The sequence below is a fragment of the Macrobrachium rosenbergii genome, chromosome 2, assembly GCF_040412425.1.
Source record: "Macrobrachium rosenbergii isolate ZJJX-2024 chromosome 2, ASM4041242v1, whole genome shotgun sequence".
NCBI classification, from domain to species: Eukaryota; Metazoa; Arthropoda; class Malacostraca; order Decapoda; family Palaemonidae; genus Macrobrachium; species Macrobrachium rosenbergii.
In genome coordinates this window covers 37,140,882-37,158,012 of record NC_089742.1, presented here as the reverse complement: position 1 = coordinate 37,158,012, position 17,131 = coordinate 37,140,882, and the positions used below count along the sequence as shown (strand labels likewise).

General features: G+C 37.4%; 2 protein-coding genes across 8 annotated transcripts in view; both read left to right on the top strand.

Moving 5' to 3' along the window:
- LOC136845164 (dynein regulatory complex protein 1-like) overlaps window positions 1–2,502 on the top strand; it is a 28,822-nt gene extending 26,320 nt beyond the window's left edge. Inside the window, exons 13-14 of the mRNA XM_067115129.1 lie at window positions 828–1,006; window positions 2,208–2,502. Of these exons, the coding sequence (XP_066971230.1) occupies window positions 828–1,006; window positions 2,208–2,299 (271 nt within the window). The 3' untranslated portion in view covers window positions 2,300–2,502. The remainder of the gene's footprint in view (window positions 1–827; window positions 1,007–2,207) is intronic.
- A 3,214-nt stretch (window positions 2,503–5,716) lies between these two features.
- LOC136845126 (CUE domain-containing protein 1) overlaps window positions 5,717–17,131 on the top strand; it is a 93,433-nt gene continuing 82,018 nt past the window's right edge. For 2 of the 7 annotated variants that reach the window (XM_067115061.1, XM_067115021.1), the window contains exons 1-2: window positions 5,870–6,005; window positions 10,976–11,761. In XM_067115061.1, the coding sequence (XP_066971162.1) occupies window positions 11,663–11,761 (99 nt within the window). In that variant the 5' untranslated portion in view covers window positions 5,870–6,005; window positions 10,976–11,662. Of the gene's footprint in view, window positions 6,358–9,437; window positions 9,557–10,975; window positions 11,762–17,131 lie in introns of all 7 variants that reach the window. The other 5 variants (XM_067115040.1, XM_067115011.1, XM_067115051.1 and 2 more) reach the window with 5 other exon arrangements.

The following is a 17,131-nucleotide window of genomic DNA, read 5'->3' as shown; positions in this document are numbered from 1 at the left end:
AGAGAAATTAACATAAAACAAGTAAAAAATGCGCTGAAGTTTCTTCGGCGCAATCGAGTTTTCTGTACATCGTATAATCAAGGCCACCGAAAATAGATCTATCTGTCGGTGGTCTCGGTATAATACTGTATGAGCCTCGGCCAATGAAACCTTAACCTCGGTCCGGTGGTGACCTGGCCTATATCGTTGCCAGATGCACGATTATGGCTAACTTTAACCTTGAATAAAATAAAATCTACTGAGGCTAGAGGGCTGCAATTTGGTACGTTTGATGATTGGAGGATGGATGATCAGCAAACCAATCTGCTTCTAGCCTCAGTAGTTTTTAAGATCTGAGGGCGGACAGAAAAAGTGCGGACGGACAGGCAAAGCCGGCACAATAGTTTTCTTTTACAGAAAACTAAAAACATCTAAACCAGCAGATGATCCGACTGACAATGTAATTAATTCATACATTGTTAGGAAGTTTAACAGATGTATACTGAACAAGAGGCCCCCACCCCCCTCGACATTGGCAAAAAAATCAGTAAACTAATAGATAACTAACAGAGTGATATAGATAGTAAATTGAAAGAGAACAGCTTAATTTTTAATCGATCTTTATCATTTGACATAAAAATTTCATGAATGTTTTGGCTCAAATATATTGTAAAGCACGTATGGATTTGCAAACGTTTTTTTCCTAAACGTTTCTATCAATATATTTTCTTCACTAAGCAGATGTGATGCATTTCCAACGGCGATGATCTAAGTGATTACGAAGCCATTTGCAATAACAATCAATCAGTCATAACTCAGCTCAAACTTTTGTCCTTCTCATTCGTCAGGGGAGGAAGCGCAGCAGTTCACGTAGAAGGCAAAGATGGGTTGGCCCGGCCTCCCGAGTACGCGGAGGAAGAAGAGGAAGGCACCCGATGGCAAAACTTCATTAGCGCCTTCTGCAAGAGATCTCAGGCTTGGTCGACTATCCGCGATGCCCTCACTCAGTACCACCTCGTTCTCACGGGTAAGAAATATAGGTTATTGCTGGCATTGCAGAGTAAATAGGCTCGTTTATTCTGTTTTCGCCGTATTGTGTTTATTTCGTTGTCTTTGTAGGGTCTTCTTGACTTCGGGCCTTTCTCTGTAGATTTTGTAAAAGTCCATAGGCCTTAAATAAATGCTTAAAAACTGGGTACGTTTACATCTGTGAAGATATATAGTTTTTTTTTATTTCATATGCAAAATAATTAGCCGTTATTCCCTGAGATTTTATATTGGCGAAACAGTTCTTACATTAGTCATTATTCCCGGAGATTTTATATTGGCGAAACAGTTTTTACATTAGCCATTATTCCCGGAGATTTTATAATATTAGTGAACAGTTCTTAAATTAGCCATTATTCCCAGAGAGTTTATATTGGCGAAACAGTTCTTACATTAGTCATTATTCCCGGAGATTTTATATTGGCGAAACAGTTCTTACATTAGCCATTATTCCCGGAGATTTTATATTGGCGAAACAGTTCTACATTAGCCATTATTCCCGCAGATTTTATACTGGCGAAACAGTTCTTCTGAATTTTAAATCTTTGCAAGAGTTTATACTGTTATGTCTGTTGCTACCCTTGATGAGAGACGCTGGATAAACGCACTTTTGACAACTGCCCCTCCCTACCTTGCAAATCGCAAAAGCACCCCTGAAACTTGCAGATTAACTAAGCGGTCTGTTGCAAGCGGCACCAGATAAGAGTAAGAGTGAGACTAAGAGGCGTTACACTACATTATACTATCGAATGTACACATATAGCTGACATTATAATCTTCATCTGAGCAGTTCTAAAAGCAAGAGCCTGTGATGGCATAAGTCCCGCATGATCTGTCGTTAACAATATTTGGCTTCATAAAAAAGGTACCTATCTTCCTTTCTTAAAGTATATCATCTTAATGGTTATAAACATTTATATCGAAAGCGCATCGCAAACAGCCTATAACAACTGCCAGCCTCCATACATGTTGCCTAGGCGCGCGTACCAACGGTTTTATAGTGATGATCAACCTTACTAAAGCAACCAAATTGTGCTTCCACCATGACCAGTAATGTTTGATGGAGTCATTCCTTTCTTCCTTCACTCCTTCATTCATATAACTATAAATAAGAAACGAAAAGGCACGATATACTCGCTGGTATTTGAAACCAAATCTCTTTATATGTATATATTTTCCAGAGAGGCTGGAGGAGACGAAACGTGTCGAAGCCCTGCGCAGAGAGAATGCGGAATTAAGGTACCTCCTGCAGGATGTCTCCGCCGAAGAATGAGGAAATGAGGTTTTACTTACATGACATTTTTCCCTTAGGAAAAATAAAACATTTGTTCAGCCATAAATACAAAGTAACTGAAATAAAAATAAAAAATTTATTACCGAAAACGTTGTCTAAGAATCTCAGTGCAAAGTTATGTGAAAGATGCATCATTAACAATTTTCGTTTGATTATTGCAATAAAAAAAAACTGTAAAGCTCGATTATGGTTTCATTGACTCCAACTTACACTAAAAATCGTCAGTCTAGGGATGGATTGGCAAAGAACCCGATGTATTGTGTAGAGAGTTGCTATTTTCAGGACAAATTCTATTTGCTCCACAAGATAACGTCATTATTCCACGCCACCTGCTTGTTTTCTCAAGCGCTGTTCGTTCCAGCTGAATTCCCGAAGAACCGTTCCGATTTTATTAAAACCAGGATTGTAAATTCTATATTTTTCAATATTCATTTAGCGACAAAAAACGTTAGTCATTTTCCCTGTTGTCTTCTTACTCTGTTTGACTCTGATACCGTTACTTCGTGTTTAAATCTGATCCTGTTTTACGTTGTTTAAATCTGAGCGTGTTACTTTTGGTTTAACTCTGATCCTGTTATTCTATGCTTTTAATCTGTTTGTTTTCATGCTTTATAATATCAACACACGATGTTTTCATGCTTTATAATATCAACACAAGTGGTTTTCACGCTTTATAATATTAACACAAGTTGTTCTTACGCCTTATAATGTTAATGCAATTTGTACGCACACTCTCCTTCCATTTTCTACAGTGTCGGTCCCTCAGCTGGACTTGACGTAAAGAGTAATCTATGCACAGTACCAAGGTCTACAGAATTCTCTAGGTCTTGCACAGCACAGCAGCCTTAGTCATTGCCTGCAGGTCACAACGGACGCAGGAGAAAAATATAGAGAGAGATTAATGCCAGTGCTCTGTCAATAAGTGTATCATCATTTATAGCAATGCAAGTGGGAGGGCATCAACAAGTTGATTCTAACGACACGGGGTAAACTAAATTCATCATCACTTCACCTTCCTTACTTGACTGCTGCTTGGGACTATCGTTATGCCCTTTGACTTTACCGTTGTCTTTTACCACTTGGCGTCTCCACTCCTCACAGACACACACACATCCGGCGTTTATTGAAAGATTCGTTTAGAATCGTTGAGACGCCTCTGACCTACACCGAGGGATTCCGTAATCTATTTGTTTCATGGTAGTACTAGTACTAGTTATGGCTTACGTGAATCAGGAATAAGCCTAATTTATTTGTTTGATCGTAGTAGTGGAGAAAGTGACTAAACTATTTGACATCTTCACGCTGATCAGCAATTAACAGTGACGAATACAATATTATGAATACTTTGAACATTTCTGATTGCCAGGTGATCTTTTCGTCATAACTATACCTTACGCTTTGTAACCGAGGATAAGAACAGGATTATACTCGTATTTCTGTTATATTTCAACAACAACTATAGTGTTTATATGATGTTTATGTACTGTAGAATTTACAATATGGCCTCTGCTTAAGGAACATAACCATAGTTTTGACAGCATAGGCATATAAAAAAAATGTCTTCTTGCCTTAACCATTTTCATGGCTGTGGGTCACAACAAGTCTCGAAAAGTCAACCGAGATAGAGTAAATTCTTCATTTCTGCTGCCGTATAGTTATAAGATTTTAACAGAAAAATATAAGCTAATAAAGATTATTATATGAAAAGTTAGCAAAATTCTTATCCACTGACAGTGATCTTCAAGTCACTGACAGTGTAACCCTCACTATATCAAGACAGATTTAAAAATTCTGCAACAACGAAAACGAACAAAATTGGCAAACATCTTTTAAAAACAGTAATGCTATAGAAAGAAAAATAATCATAACATTACTATCTATAGGTGCCGATCTCTAATTAAATGACTTAACAATAGAACAAGGCATACCAAAAAAATAGTTTGTCGTTGCCTTATTACAAATGTCGCCCGCCGCTTCGGCAAGGCATTTCCGATTTCTAAGTTCCGTGAGTGTGTTCGTTTTCACGACTGCAGGTACCGTTTGATTAGGTCCTTATTCCATTTCGCGATGTGAAGATCGTCTCGTGCACACACACACACACAGAGAGAGAGAGAGAGAGAGAGAGAGAGAGAGAGAGAGAGAGAGAGAGAGAGAGAGAGAGATCGCTGCCTCTTTTGAAATGAATATGGTTTTCACTTCTATATTAACTCACTAGCCAACGAAAATCTCCATAACATTCGAAGTATAATAGAAGTAGGATCTATTTATTTCCTTAAAATTTAGCATACGGCATTCTCTTGAAATATCAAGCCGTTTAGATATGAGAAGTGGGAATTGATGAATATCTGCAGATCAACCGACATAATCTAAAGTTTTCCCCGTCGATACTTGCATGAAAATAACGCTCAGGCGATAAAAATTTTCACTTCTTACTTAGACCATGAAAGCACGCATGGATTATCACCGTCCCACTTTTTCCTCATTTTCATCCTCTCCGATGTGTGCATATTTGCAGAACAGTAGCGTCAGCGAGTGACGGCTAGGTTATTTTATAGTGAGTTTGCTATTTTTTTCTTTTACTATTGTTTAAAGTTTTACACAATTAAGGCGAAGTAGTACTGAATTCCTAAAGGAATGACGGAATTCTTCATAAACAACCCCATCCAAATTGTTTATAATTAGAAAATATGCTTTCCTCAGTGACGACCTGCTTGACAAACTCCGCACTTGACAAATTACAAACTCAGGTCACAGTTACCTAAGATGTCGATGGTGAGAATATAAATTAATAACGTCCTTGCAGCTTTCGATTTAAATTCTTTTAAAGTATTTTTTTTTTGTTAAGCCATAGGTCTCGTACTTGTAATCTAATACATGAGACGTGAGATCTAATTCAAATTACATACCCGGCCTAGACACGACCCCCGCGAGATGTTCTTTTTATTTCTTTCTTTCTCCGGTTCTGTATCCGGTACTGGATTTACTGACGACACATTCTAATTAAGCTTTCTCTCTGAAGCATTCTTCGCACTGGTCAGCATTATGAATATTCGTTCACATCACTGAATTTATTAATATCAGTATAAACAAATTCAGCTTGCAGAAATGTGTACATTAATAATAATTTAATACATAAAATTTCACACGAAGGTGTCATTGTTACTCCTAGTAAAACTAACGGGGCGAGTCAGTGTTATTGTTTTGAATATGATCAAATACATCTGTAGTAAAGTGCTGAGCAATAGAAGATTGTTGTTTGAAAAGTCGCTGAAAAGAATTGTGGAGTTACCGACTAGTGGATAAAATATCAATATTTGACTACGGGCTGCGTTCAATCATTAGTGCTGTTGTAAAACTGTTTTTCCACGAGTTGAGCAGCAAGTTCGACTACGTTCTGCCGAGTTTTATCGTGCCAAATGACGGAGAAGGTTACTGTTTGATTTACGTGTGGTAAATAGCAAAATAATTTGAAAATGTTGACCATATACTGGTTATTTTACAACGGTATTATTTATGATGATCTAAAACACCGAAATAGAAACGAAATGGTTGTTATATGTACATCCGGACATATTTTTTTGTGTGCCGTTTAAGACCATTGACTTCCTACTGCACTTAGATGGAAGATGAACGTACTCTAGCGAAGCAGACGACGTCTCTGGCTCAGCGGGTTGTGGTGAAAGAGGTAAAGGCTGTCACACTTGTTACGTTTTTGTAACACTCCAGCGTTCGATTTTTCAGCAATTATTCTGTCATTTTGAGGGATTAAAGTCCTGTTGAAACTCGTGGACAGGATGCCAAGGAACAGTCACGGAACCGAAGAACGTTGCTGCGTAAAATTGTTTGGCACTTTCTCTTGATTAATCGGATTTGATTTTTGGTGTGCATGACATGACACTTCTGTCACGCAATGACTGTCATTGTACTGCATTGTAAGGCTTTAGTTTATTTTCTGTTTAACAGTTTTTCCAAAGCAGTGACTGACTTGCTGTTTTAATATCTCGCATTTCGTCAGGAAGTGTTCGTGGTACCCGACGGTAAGTTGACCAAATTGTTCTCTCCTGTGATTTATTATGGTTAAAATGACCCATTTGTATCGTAGTTTTCATTGCCTACGTGTTGACAGTTTATTGTTGTAATTGACTGACGGTGTCACATTGCATGCCATTAGGCTGGTATTGATTTAGCTCTGTTGACGATTGCCAAGAAACAGATGCATTGCTGCAATGCACTTCACCAGTTCACTAATGTGAATGAACTTTTGCGACCTAGCCCATCTCGTGATCAGTTCATTATACGAAATAACTGGCTGTTGATGTTTGAATTGAACGTGGTTGATTCACACTGTGTAATTACAAGCACCTTTTTGTCTTATCTAGTTTAGTAGTAGGAATAAAAAGGGTGACCTATCCTATTAGACATGTCATTTTATTGACCCATATCTGCTAGCCTAGGCTATGGCTGACCTCACCTTGTTGGATCTTGTGATAATTTCTGCGATTAGTATTGAGTGCTGCTTTCTGGTAGATGAGGGAATTGCATCATTAAGGGAAAAGGGAGCAACTGTAGGTATCCGATAGGGACTTACGACTCACATAGGCTAGTGTATTGGTCAAACTTGATTTATCTTACTGGTTGCCATATAAACCAGTTATACATGAATCTGGCTGCTTATTAACTTTTTGGCACAGATCATATTAATGGTAAAGCGATCTGACTTGCTAGATCAGCATTCAAGCATTTCAAGAAGAAAAACATTACTTTGGGAAAATACCAATATCAGTGGATGCATTTTAGTTCTGATCCTAGCCTAAACTCCTTGATGGCCCAGTGTCATATATGACTGCTGCGCTTTGCTGAACCCCATTAATTCTATAAATAAGTGTGACAATGACATTTTGAGGTGTATATTGTAACCTGACCTTGGCTGTAGCACCCTACCTATGAAGATGCTAGACTTTGTCCCTTTGGGACCTGACCCCACTTGGGTTTGATGCATCCACTGAAAGTCAAGTGTCATGTTCACATTTAAAGGAAATGATTTTCCAAGAGCAGTTTATGCAGCATATAAAAAACACTTAATGTGACCATACTGTACTTTGGCTAAACTTACCTCAACTTATCGACTTAATGCTTCACCCTTTCTGCTCTGTCATATGTGATAATAGATCTATATGTACAAGGTAATCAAGTGTGTATGTAGTAATATGTAAGACTGCATAATTTGGTGCGTTTAACTTTAGTAAAGTGCTGTGGTTCAGAAGATGGAGGTTTATTTGTGGGCATTGTGCTAGCAGTGTCATCTTAGTATAAATGCACAAAAAACTGCAGAAGACCTTAAAAGTCTGGTTTGAGTAACAAACTAAGAGTGAGGACTGAGAAGCCAACAGACTGCTTTAGGGCAGAAAATGCCTAATTGCCTAAAGCTGGGATTGTGGAGAAGAATATTAAAATGACCACTCCTAGGTTAGGCTAGGATGTAATCCTCTATGGAGAGCCAAAGCTAACCTCTCCTCCCCCAGTCAGATAGATCATGGTACCCTAGGATATGAAAGGTTTGGTTGGGATGCATACTTGGTGGTGGAGTATTCTGTAATGACTTTTAATTTCTAAAAGTTTATGTGGAAAGGATGTTAAAATAGCAGTTCTAGGAGGATGTTAAATTGGTTCCATAGTATATCTTCTCTTGGCACTTCACAGAAAAGATTCAAGTTTTACTGCTCACTGTATTAGTCTTTGAGTAGTAAGGCAGAGTTCACCCTTAGCTTCCCTAGGATGAGGGATTTCTATTAGTGAGAGGATGTCTTTCTTGATTAGTGCTGCCTTACCTATGCACTTGAAAGCCAAATTGAGATTTTATTCTCTTATTTCAAAACTTAATCCCTTGTTCCTCCCCCAGTCTTGTCAGAAGAGTATCGAATGGTCTATTCCATTTCAGGCCCATTTTCTGCTTTAATTCTCCCTATGATTATTTATAATGTGCACTCATTTTTAAGCTGGTCAAAAAAGCCACAGACTTGCTTGATACATTACCTTATGATAAAATTCCCTTTCCCTTCTGAATAAAAAGGATAATTGATGTTTGTTAGAGGCATTACTACCTATTTCAGAGTGAAGATAGCATGTAACAATGTCATTCCTTCATAAAAAAAATTGCAGATTTAAAACTTAACAAAATCATAATTGCCTGCTGACTTAGTTCACATGCAATTTATATGAAAGATAGACTTCAGTTGCACTGTTAATCGTTTTTCTCATTAAGTGCTTGGGTCTTCTTTTTTATATATTCCATATACTGTACTAGATATATCATTACCAATCCATATTGGCAGTTCTGAGGATATAGCTGAATGAATACTCATTTTATAGATTTTGGGATTTAATGGAATTAATTATTGATAATTTTTAATCAGCTGTCTCTTAAAGTCACTGTCTTATTTTAGGCATCTTTAGCAGTTCCCAGACAACTTTTATGAAGTTATTTCATTGATAGCTTTGCCTTCAGGTAGCTTTTCATGTTGATAGTAGTGCCTTTGGTGCTTGGCAGGTAATTCTTGCAAATCATGTTTGATTTGGACTCAGTGGACCTTTTCTTTTATTTTTAAGCTTATTTTAGTGTTCACATTTACGAAAATAGTGATTTTCTGTAGGTTTTTTTCTTTCTTCACTTTTTGCTTTGGCTTTAGCCACTAGAGAGGTAGCTGTAGGATAGCCTAAAAGTTTTCATGTTGGACATGTACATAGTTTGATTGTGGTTTTTCTGCAAGGTTTCCTCTTTGGTATGAGATGTAACATCTCTCAGCTTTGTCTTGGAGGCCTTGTAGTGCATATACAGGCAGTCCCTGGGTTACGATGGGCTCGGCTTATGACGTTCCGAGCTTACGACGTTCTTCAAATATATTAAAAAAAATTATTTCTCGGGTTACAACGTATGTTTCGGATTTATGACGTGGACAACGCCGATCCAACGGAAGAAATATGGCTCCAAAAAGGGCAGAATTGTCAAAATTTGGAGGGTTGTTGATGAAAAACTCAATAAAAATGCAAATACATTGTTTACAAGACACTCAAATGATTAAAAGTAAGGTTTTCTTATGATTTTCAACAAATGTTTCAGGTTGCGACGCAGCACTGGAACAGAACCCCCGTCGTAAATTGGGGACTGCCTACCACTGAAAATGAAAGCAGGAGAGAGTAAATGAATATTGGCATACCTCCATTCTGCACGTACATCAGGTACTCTAGTTGGCCTTTGAGATATACAGACATTGGGGTTAAGCTTTTGCATGCTGTGCAATGCTGTTCTTGTTAACATATGAGCATTGTTAGGCTAGGTCTTGAGTTTCAGTTAAAGGCTCTTATCACTTGAGTGTTATGCTGGGTATATTTATTTACATTTACTAGTTTCCCTTGGCTTGTGGTGCAGGTTTGCTGACGTTTTTCAAGAGTGATCCTGATCTTTCATTTCTAGTTGGTAAGTTGGTTAATATTTGGAACTGTTTCTCAAGTGTGTTATACATTTCGTTCCTTTGATGTACCTGATAGAAGTATAAGTGCAGTTGTATCTTGAGGGTTATTACTTGAAAGAAGGTATTTATTGCAATGTCTATCCTCTTTTCAAATGAATTTAAATTCGCCTTGTTTCTGTGGGAAGGCAAGCCTGTTGTGTATGGATTACATTTTGGGAAAGCTGGTTTAGTCGTTGAAGTTTGGTAACTAGGTAGTTAATGAGCACCAGATGAGTAAGGGGGGAGGACCCACCTACTCACTTACCAGTCATAGTTTTTTTTTTTTTTGGCTGCCTTGCTGTCAGCATGTCAGAATACCAACTCGGGTCAGGAGGACACCATTCAAGTCAGTAAAATGCTACTTTCCATCAGGAGGGCGCAGCCAGGCAAGATGATACAGTACATGTGCAGTTTACCTGACTAGGGCAATCAACATTATCAGATGGAAAGCTAAGTCAAGGAGATGGAATAAACATGAACTGAGTTGGAAACTCTTGTCTTAATCATTGTGGCTGTCGGTGCAAATGTAAAAGTTAAACTTTTCAGAGCCAGTTTTTCAGATGTGCAGTAAAAGCAGTCCCTGGTTAACGGCGGGGGTTCTGTTCCTGGTCGAGCGTTGATAACCGAAAATCGCCGATAATTATGGTGATGAATGGCGTTTACAATGTTGTAAGCACCAATGAACTACTTATCGGCGCTATAACCCGCTTACCAATGTCGATAAACTGCTTACCAATGCTGATAAACTGCTTACCAACACTGAAAATTGCTTACTGTTGCTGAAAATCTGGTTAACGACGTCGTTAGCCAGGTGTTGTAAAACTGAAGCGCCGTTATTCGACGATGCTGATATGCGAGGACTGCCTGTATTATATATTCAACATAAGCAGTTTAAGACATTCTTGTACATTATACAATGTTACAATATACAAGAGGAGTAAATACTAAATATTAGGATATGGAGTGAAATTTTAGCTCTTTTCATTTGAACAAGTCGCCCACCTTAAGCCAGGTCAGAACATATTTGACTGGTTAAAGGTAATGATAGGGTTAGTTTAATGTTCATGTTGACTTGTGGTTTAATAAATTATTTTATGCTGACCTTCAGTTTAATCAAGTATTTAAGTCTTTCTTCTATTTATTTCAGGTTGCCTCTTTTGTGATGGGGAGTATGTAGGGAAGACATCGAGGACAGTAGGAGTGGCAACTCTGCCCACTCTAAGAAGGGGCGATGTGACCAAGAATATCCCAGAGCCAAGAATCTCAGAGTTAAGGCTGTGATACTTACAGATCTGATTGTAACACATAGAAATAGTAAAACAATAGTTATTCATTCATAAGGTTAGCTGCAGTTTTTCTAACAGCCATAGAAACCACTGTAGTTAATGATAATATACATTACAGTATTTAAAAATCATCTCATGAAATGGCATAATGCAGTGTCTTGATTATCAAATTCACTCAGTTGCATCCTAAGAATATCACCACACAGCATTTAGTACTTTTAATTATGTATGCTTTGTGTGAGAGAAATAATATTCAAAGCTAAGAAAGTCTAGCGCAGCTCATCTAGATTACAGTATAAACAACCTTAGTTGGTACTGAGTGTGTGTGCATGATGGAGAAACTCTTGACGTTCAGCTAAGAACTTTTGTCATTTTTACATATTAAGATTACCACAAAATTTTTTGGGACAAATCTAGAAATAGTTTTGCTGTTATTGCAATACTGCTACTCTGAGAGGAAGAGTTCCTCTTCAAGAAGAGCGCTTTATTGATCAAAAATACTTCCTGGTAGAAAATTTCGCCCTCATCGTAGCCGTCTGAGAGCAAGAATGGCGGCTGTTGAGGGTCAAGCAACTCAGTTAGACTTCCATCAGGCAATGGAAGACTTCAAGACCATGTTTCCTGATGTTGATGCAGATGTCATTGAGGTATGTGTAGATGCTTAGCACCCTAGGTGGAGTGTAGCTCTTCATGTTGATAAGTTTATATGATTTCATAACTCAATGTGTAATGTGTACAGCAATTGTCTTTCTGATTCTTTTTAAGGATCACTGTCCTATTTTATTGGAAGGTTATGTTAAAGTACTTTGTTGTATTTCACATTTAACAAGCTGCTTTTATAGTACAGTATAGTTGTATTAAGAATGAATATTTAGATGCAAAGGTACAAGGTTCCTAATACTGTACCTTGTTTTACAGAATGTATTTATGTACTTGATCAGTCAGACTTCATGGAGATGTATAATAGCCTGTATTAAAAAATTTGGGGTTCCAGGAGAGAAGGAAGCTATGTTTTGTGCACTTATGGTGACTTGACGATGATTACTGTTCAGAGCCTGGTCTAACCCTCATTCTTTCTTGTCATTCCATCTTTTGCATTATTTATTTTCTGCTGTCTTTTCCTCAATGCTTGAGCTTTCAGACTCTTAAGAGTGTATTGGAAACTTATCGAATGACTCAGTTTCTTTAATTTCATCATTTGCTGTACCTTCCATGTCTTTTGTTTTGCCATAGCGCCGTTAGATAAATAATTTTTATCTAGAGTTTTTCTTAAAGCCTAGGATTCTTCTCCTGGCTCCAAGTTTATGAACCTCTTAAATTTTCTTATTGTGCTGTGTAGGATCATCAGAGCCTTCAGGTTTTTTAGGTTTGTTGGGCATCTTTTATCTCATGTACAGTAGATTACAATTACAAATCATGTTGCTGTACAAATTTTTGTGTAAGGGGGAAATCTGTCAGTTTCATACAGTAAGTAACTTTTCTTCTATAGATTCCTTCTCTTCCATATTCACATTTTCCTTTGGATTTCTCTAATGCTGACGTGAATCAAATACAGCTCATTAATTTTTTTAATGGTATTTTTTAAGTTTGGTGTGTAATAAGTTCTCCTCACTCCTTTTTTTTATTGCTATGTGCACTTTCGTCCTCAGTTCCCACTGGCTCAGACATTCATCTTTGCCCTTCATGATTTCCTGACTTATGAGGTCTTTTGCTTTCTACTTCTACATACAATCAACTACTTTTTACACTAACTACCCCTTGACCCTTCTCATCATATACCCAAACCATCTGCCTTTGAGGTATCAATCTGCTGTCGAGCTTTTGGACACTACATCGTCATTAACACTAAAAATTTCTAATATCTTCCCAAAGCAATCCAGAAATTTTAAAGTTTAACTTTTTCAATTTGTCATTAATTTTTTGTCAGTAATTTTCTTTGTAACAGCCAGATGTCTGCTGCATAAATAAGTAGAGGCTTTAAACATGCCTCACATGTTTTGTATGTTGGCTGTTGGATATTTTTAATTACCAGAAGTCCAACAATTTCTTTCCATTGCAGCCAGTTATTTGAAGTTTAATTTTTTTTCCTTTTTTCAACTAGCCTCATAATCCAGTGGGTCTCTAAGACAGCAGAAATATTTTACATTCTTCAAACCCTACCCTTTCACCTCAACAAGTCCTTCATCCTTTTTGTCTTGACTGTTAGTCATTATATAATTCAGGCTTCAAAATTATTTCCTGTATTTTTATGTAGCAGTATTGAAAAGCTCCTGCAACATCATCTGTTTTGGTCACTACAGTAACAATACATAATATTGCCGTCCCTTAGGTTCTCATCTTTGTATTCCAAATTTCTGTTTTTCATATTGGAGCCATGAAGTTTTGGCTTGGGCAACTATGAGGTGTATGTACTCTATTGAGCAAGGATGTGAGGACTCTCAAAAACAATAAGATATTAGGAAGAGATATGACCACATACTTATATTGAAAGGTCCCCTTTTTAAATTGCATCTTTAGTGGTATTGAGACCTCTCTCACTTACCTTTTAACTCAAATTTTGTAAATGTTCACGCTCTTATTTTTTCACTGTTAGCTCTTGTGTATGGAGATAAGGTTCATCCACTGAATTGAGTAGCTGCTCTTTGGTGAGTCCTTGCTTCACTTGTGACTTATTTGCTGTGTTCCACCTTTAAAGTAGAGTGTGAGAAGCAGCTCCTGAACTTGCCTTAAAGGAACTTGGGTGTTTAACAGCGAAATCTTAAGAGTAAAGACACTTGCATGATGACATTGTGTATGGTTAGAAGATGGAAACCAATTCCTGGTATTTCATAAATGGACCAAAACGAGTGCCATAAATCTCTTTGAAAAAGACTTATTAGATACTTACTCTTTCCCTAAAGTGCAACAGAATTGCTTTTTCTCCTTTAGCATGGTACTTCCAGTCACAGATTTCTCTGCTGTGTCTCAATAGTACTGCTTTCTTGGTTCCTACTTGGCAGTTGCAGTTCCTCTGCCATCTTCTGAAGATTTAAACTTCAGGGAATTGCCAAGAGTCTATATTTTTTTTGCCAATTACATGGATGTCTTGAATATCTTAACTATATGTGGCAGCTGGTTTATGTCAGGGCACCAGAGGGCGTACTTTTAAATCACTTATGCAATAATTGTTCACAGCTTACCTAGTTATGTGAGAAAGAGAAGTATTCTTAAAGGAAGAACATGCATCATTTCTCCAGGTGAGTGTCCCCTGCTGCTTGAGGGAGTTCCAAACTCATTATAGCATTAGCAATCATTCCTTTGCTCTGGTGTATACTGACCAGACATAATTTTTTATATAGATGCTGATGTTCAACATTTCTTCGTCTTCTTTTCTTTTCATACCGGTAATTTACTGTTTTGGATGAAGTTGATTTGCCATTCCTAGTTGGCTTCAGCAGTGACAGGCAGTAAACTGGTTTTTAATGCATTCAGTCAATCAGATAGTTTATTCTAGTAGGACCCCAATTTGAAATTCTGCTGTTTAGGGCAAGTGGGGTAAGAATTGATGTCAGTTACTGTATACTGTATTGCAACGGAAGTTAACATCACTCTGGCTGATATTTTTACAGTTTAGAGTGTTTATTTGAGAGCATACTTACTATGCTGTTGTTTTTATTCATATTTTATAAGCTTCACAAATGGGTATGTGCTTCACCTTTCATGTCACTTACAATAGCATTTTCTTGACTCACCGTAACTTGTTGGTGGGATTGTAAGCTGTTTCTTTGTTTTGAAGAGAAGCAAATACTTCTGTGCGTTGTTTTTTAGTGATTTTCTATAATGTTTGTACTGTATTAAAGAAATTTTTTAATGGCCCACTAGTCTGAAGTAACGTGGAATCAGGTTTGAACAAATTGGGAAGCACTTGTATAAGGAAAAGAGAGATTATAGATTTTTTGGAACATTTTCCCTCACAGTCATCCTCCTTTCGAGAGCAGAATCTCGGCTCTTTGGCCTTCTGAGGTAGTAAAGAATCAAGGAAAACTACCTTTGTCAAAGACTTTTGAATATGAAGCTTTTAACTTAGATTCTGCAGGACACCAAACATTGATTGCAGGACTGCAGAAAATTATTATACCTTCTCTCTCACTTTGTTGAGAGGCCACAGAAGGATGGCAGTGTGTACTGCCAACAGTGAACTCATTGGCTGTAGAGACAACACCATAGTGTGATTATCTGCCCATTAGTGCTTGTGAGATGGTACAGCAGGTTACCATGGTATCTTTACCTGTGAGGACATCCCTAATGGATGTAAGGGGTCCCAAGATTCATTAGTTCTCTGATAAAAGCCCAGGTTCTCTTGGTCATTTTGCACACAGTTACAGATAAGCTGGTTCTATGAATATTGTGTCCTGTTTTGGCAGAATAAGAATCTCAAAGTCCCAACTACATAGGTGACCATGACATGTTAAGGGAACCAAGTAATTCATAGCTCAGCCGTGGTGTATCAGTGTTCTTCAGGCAACTGTATAAGTAACCTTAAAACTTTGGAGAACTGTACAGGCACATTACATTGAGCAGATTGGGGGCATTCACAGGATACACTGTCAAATAGATGCGAGGCATTCACAGGGCAATCTTGAAACATAGGTCATTTATGCAAGCAGTTGTGGCTCAAAAATTGATGTTAAAGAATTGTAGGGTATTCAGTAAGCATGTGAGCAGCTGTAGAGCATTGTGTTGTAACTAGGGTACAAGCTCCCTTGCTTCTGATAATCATGATGGTAAGGATCACATGCAAAATTGTGATGAAGGATGTTAGGTGTACACTGGATCCAGAGACAAATGTTCTACTTTATTGAAAGGACAGCCCATGATGAAAAAAAAAGAGATTATTGTGGTTTGGACACTGTTTCATACCACTCTCACAAAAGAAGTATGAGAAGGATAAGGAGAGAACTCCAGGACACGAGACAAAAGTCATGGGCAGAGTCCAGAAATAGAAAATACGTATTTTGACAGGCATTCAGCTTTACTAGATTAATGGATGTCCGTTCAAATGTGCTTTGAAAATTAAAGCATGTAGATGAAGAAATAGTATTATGAGATTGGTAGCATTTAATAGAGAATGTATAGGATGTCAAGGTTGAAGAGATATAGAGGGTTGAATTTTAGTCAACATATTTACATATAGATAAGGAAAGAGAACTGTTAAGAATGAAGAAAAGACTGTGTTAGAGAACTGAACCCTGTGGAGCTTCTCTGAAAATGCAGAAGAGAGTAGATTTTATTCTGTTAGGGACAACAGTATAGTACAGTATTTGTATAATGTGGCGTGAATGAACTTTAAAATGAATTTCCAGTGAGGGGTAAAAAAAATCATACCCTAGTCTGGCAAATACTTTAGAGATATCAAACACTGGAGCGAATTCTCCTCATGGTCAGAGGTCAGGTTCCTGGTATTGCACTAGAGAAAAAGTGAGTTGAGTAGTTTTGAATGAAGTTTATTAGGAAGATTAAGAGTTGGCTGTGATGTAATTTGAAGGGTGGGAGAAGTCACTTTTTTAAATTACAGTAGTCTGAATTCAGTATGTTTTTTCTGAAAGGTTTTTGTGTGGGTGAAGGATCCTATGGGTAGAAAATGGTGTAATAATGTGGTAAAAAATGGAAAAGTATTACATTTTACAGGAATAACAAGTTCTAGTCTGCAAGTTGTATTTATTGGTAAATGACCAGAGATTTTCTTTTCTACAAGAGGCAAGATCAACATACTAGCTTCCCTTCTGGAGCAGTAAAATATTCTTCACGGGAGTAGTAAATTACGGTGACTCCATGAGTTCAAGAGGTTTGCTTGACAACAGAAAAGTTCAGAATGGCTAAGGGCAAAAGTATGTTATTGGATACCTGAGCTGAAATAGCAGATGGTTTTAAAAGTCTTATTGTTACTGTACTGAACTTTGCATTTTAAAAATATGCCTCACAAAGAAACTTGGTACCCAAACTTTTGAACTTTTAAACCCTTGCCTAATGAACAGTAC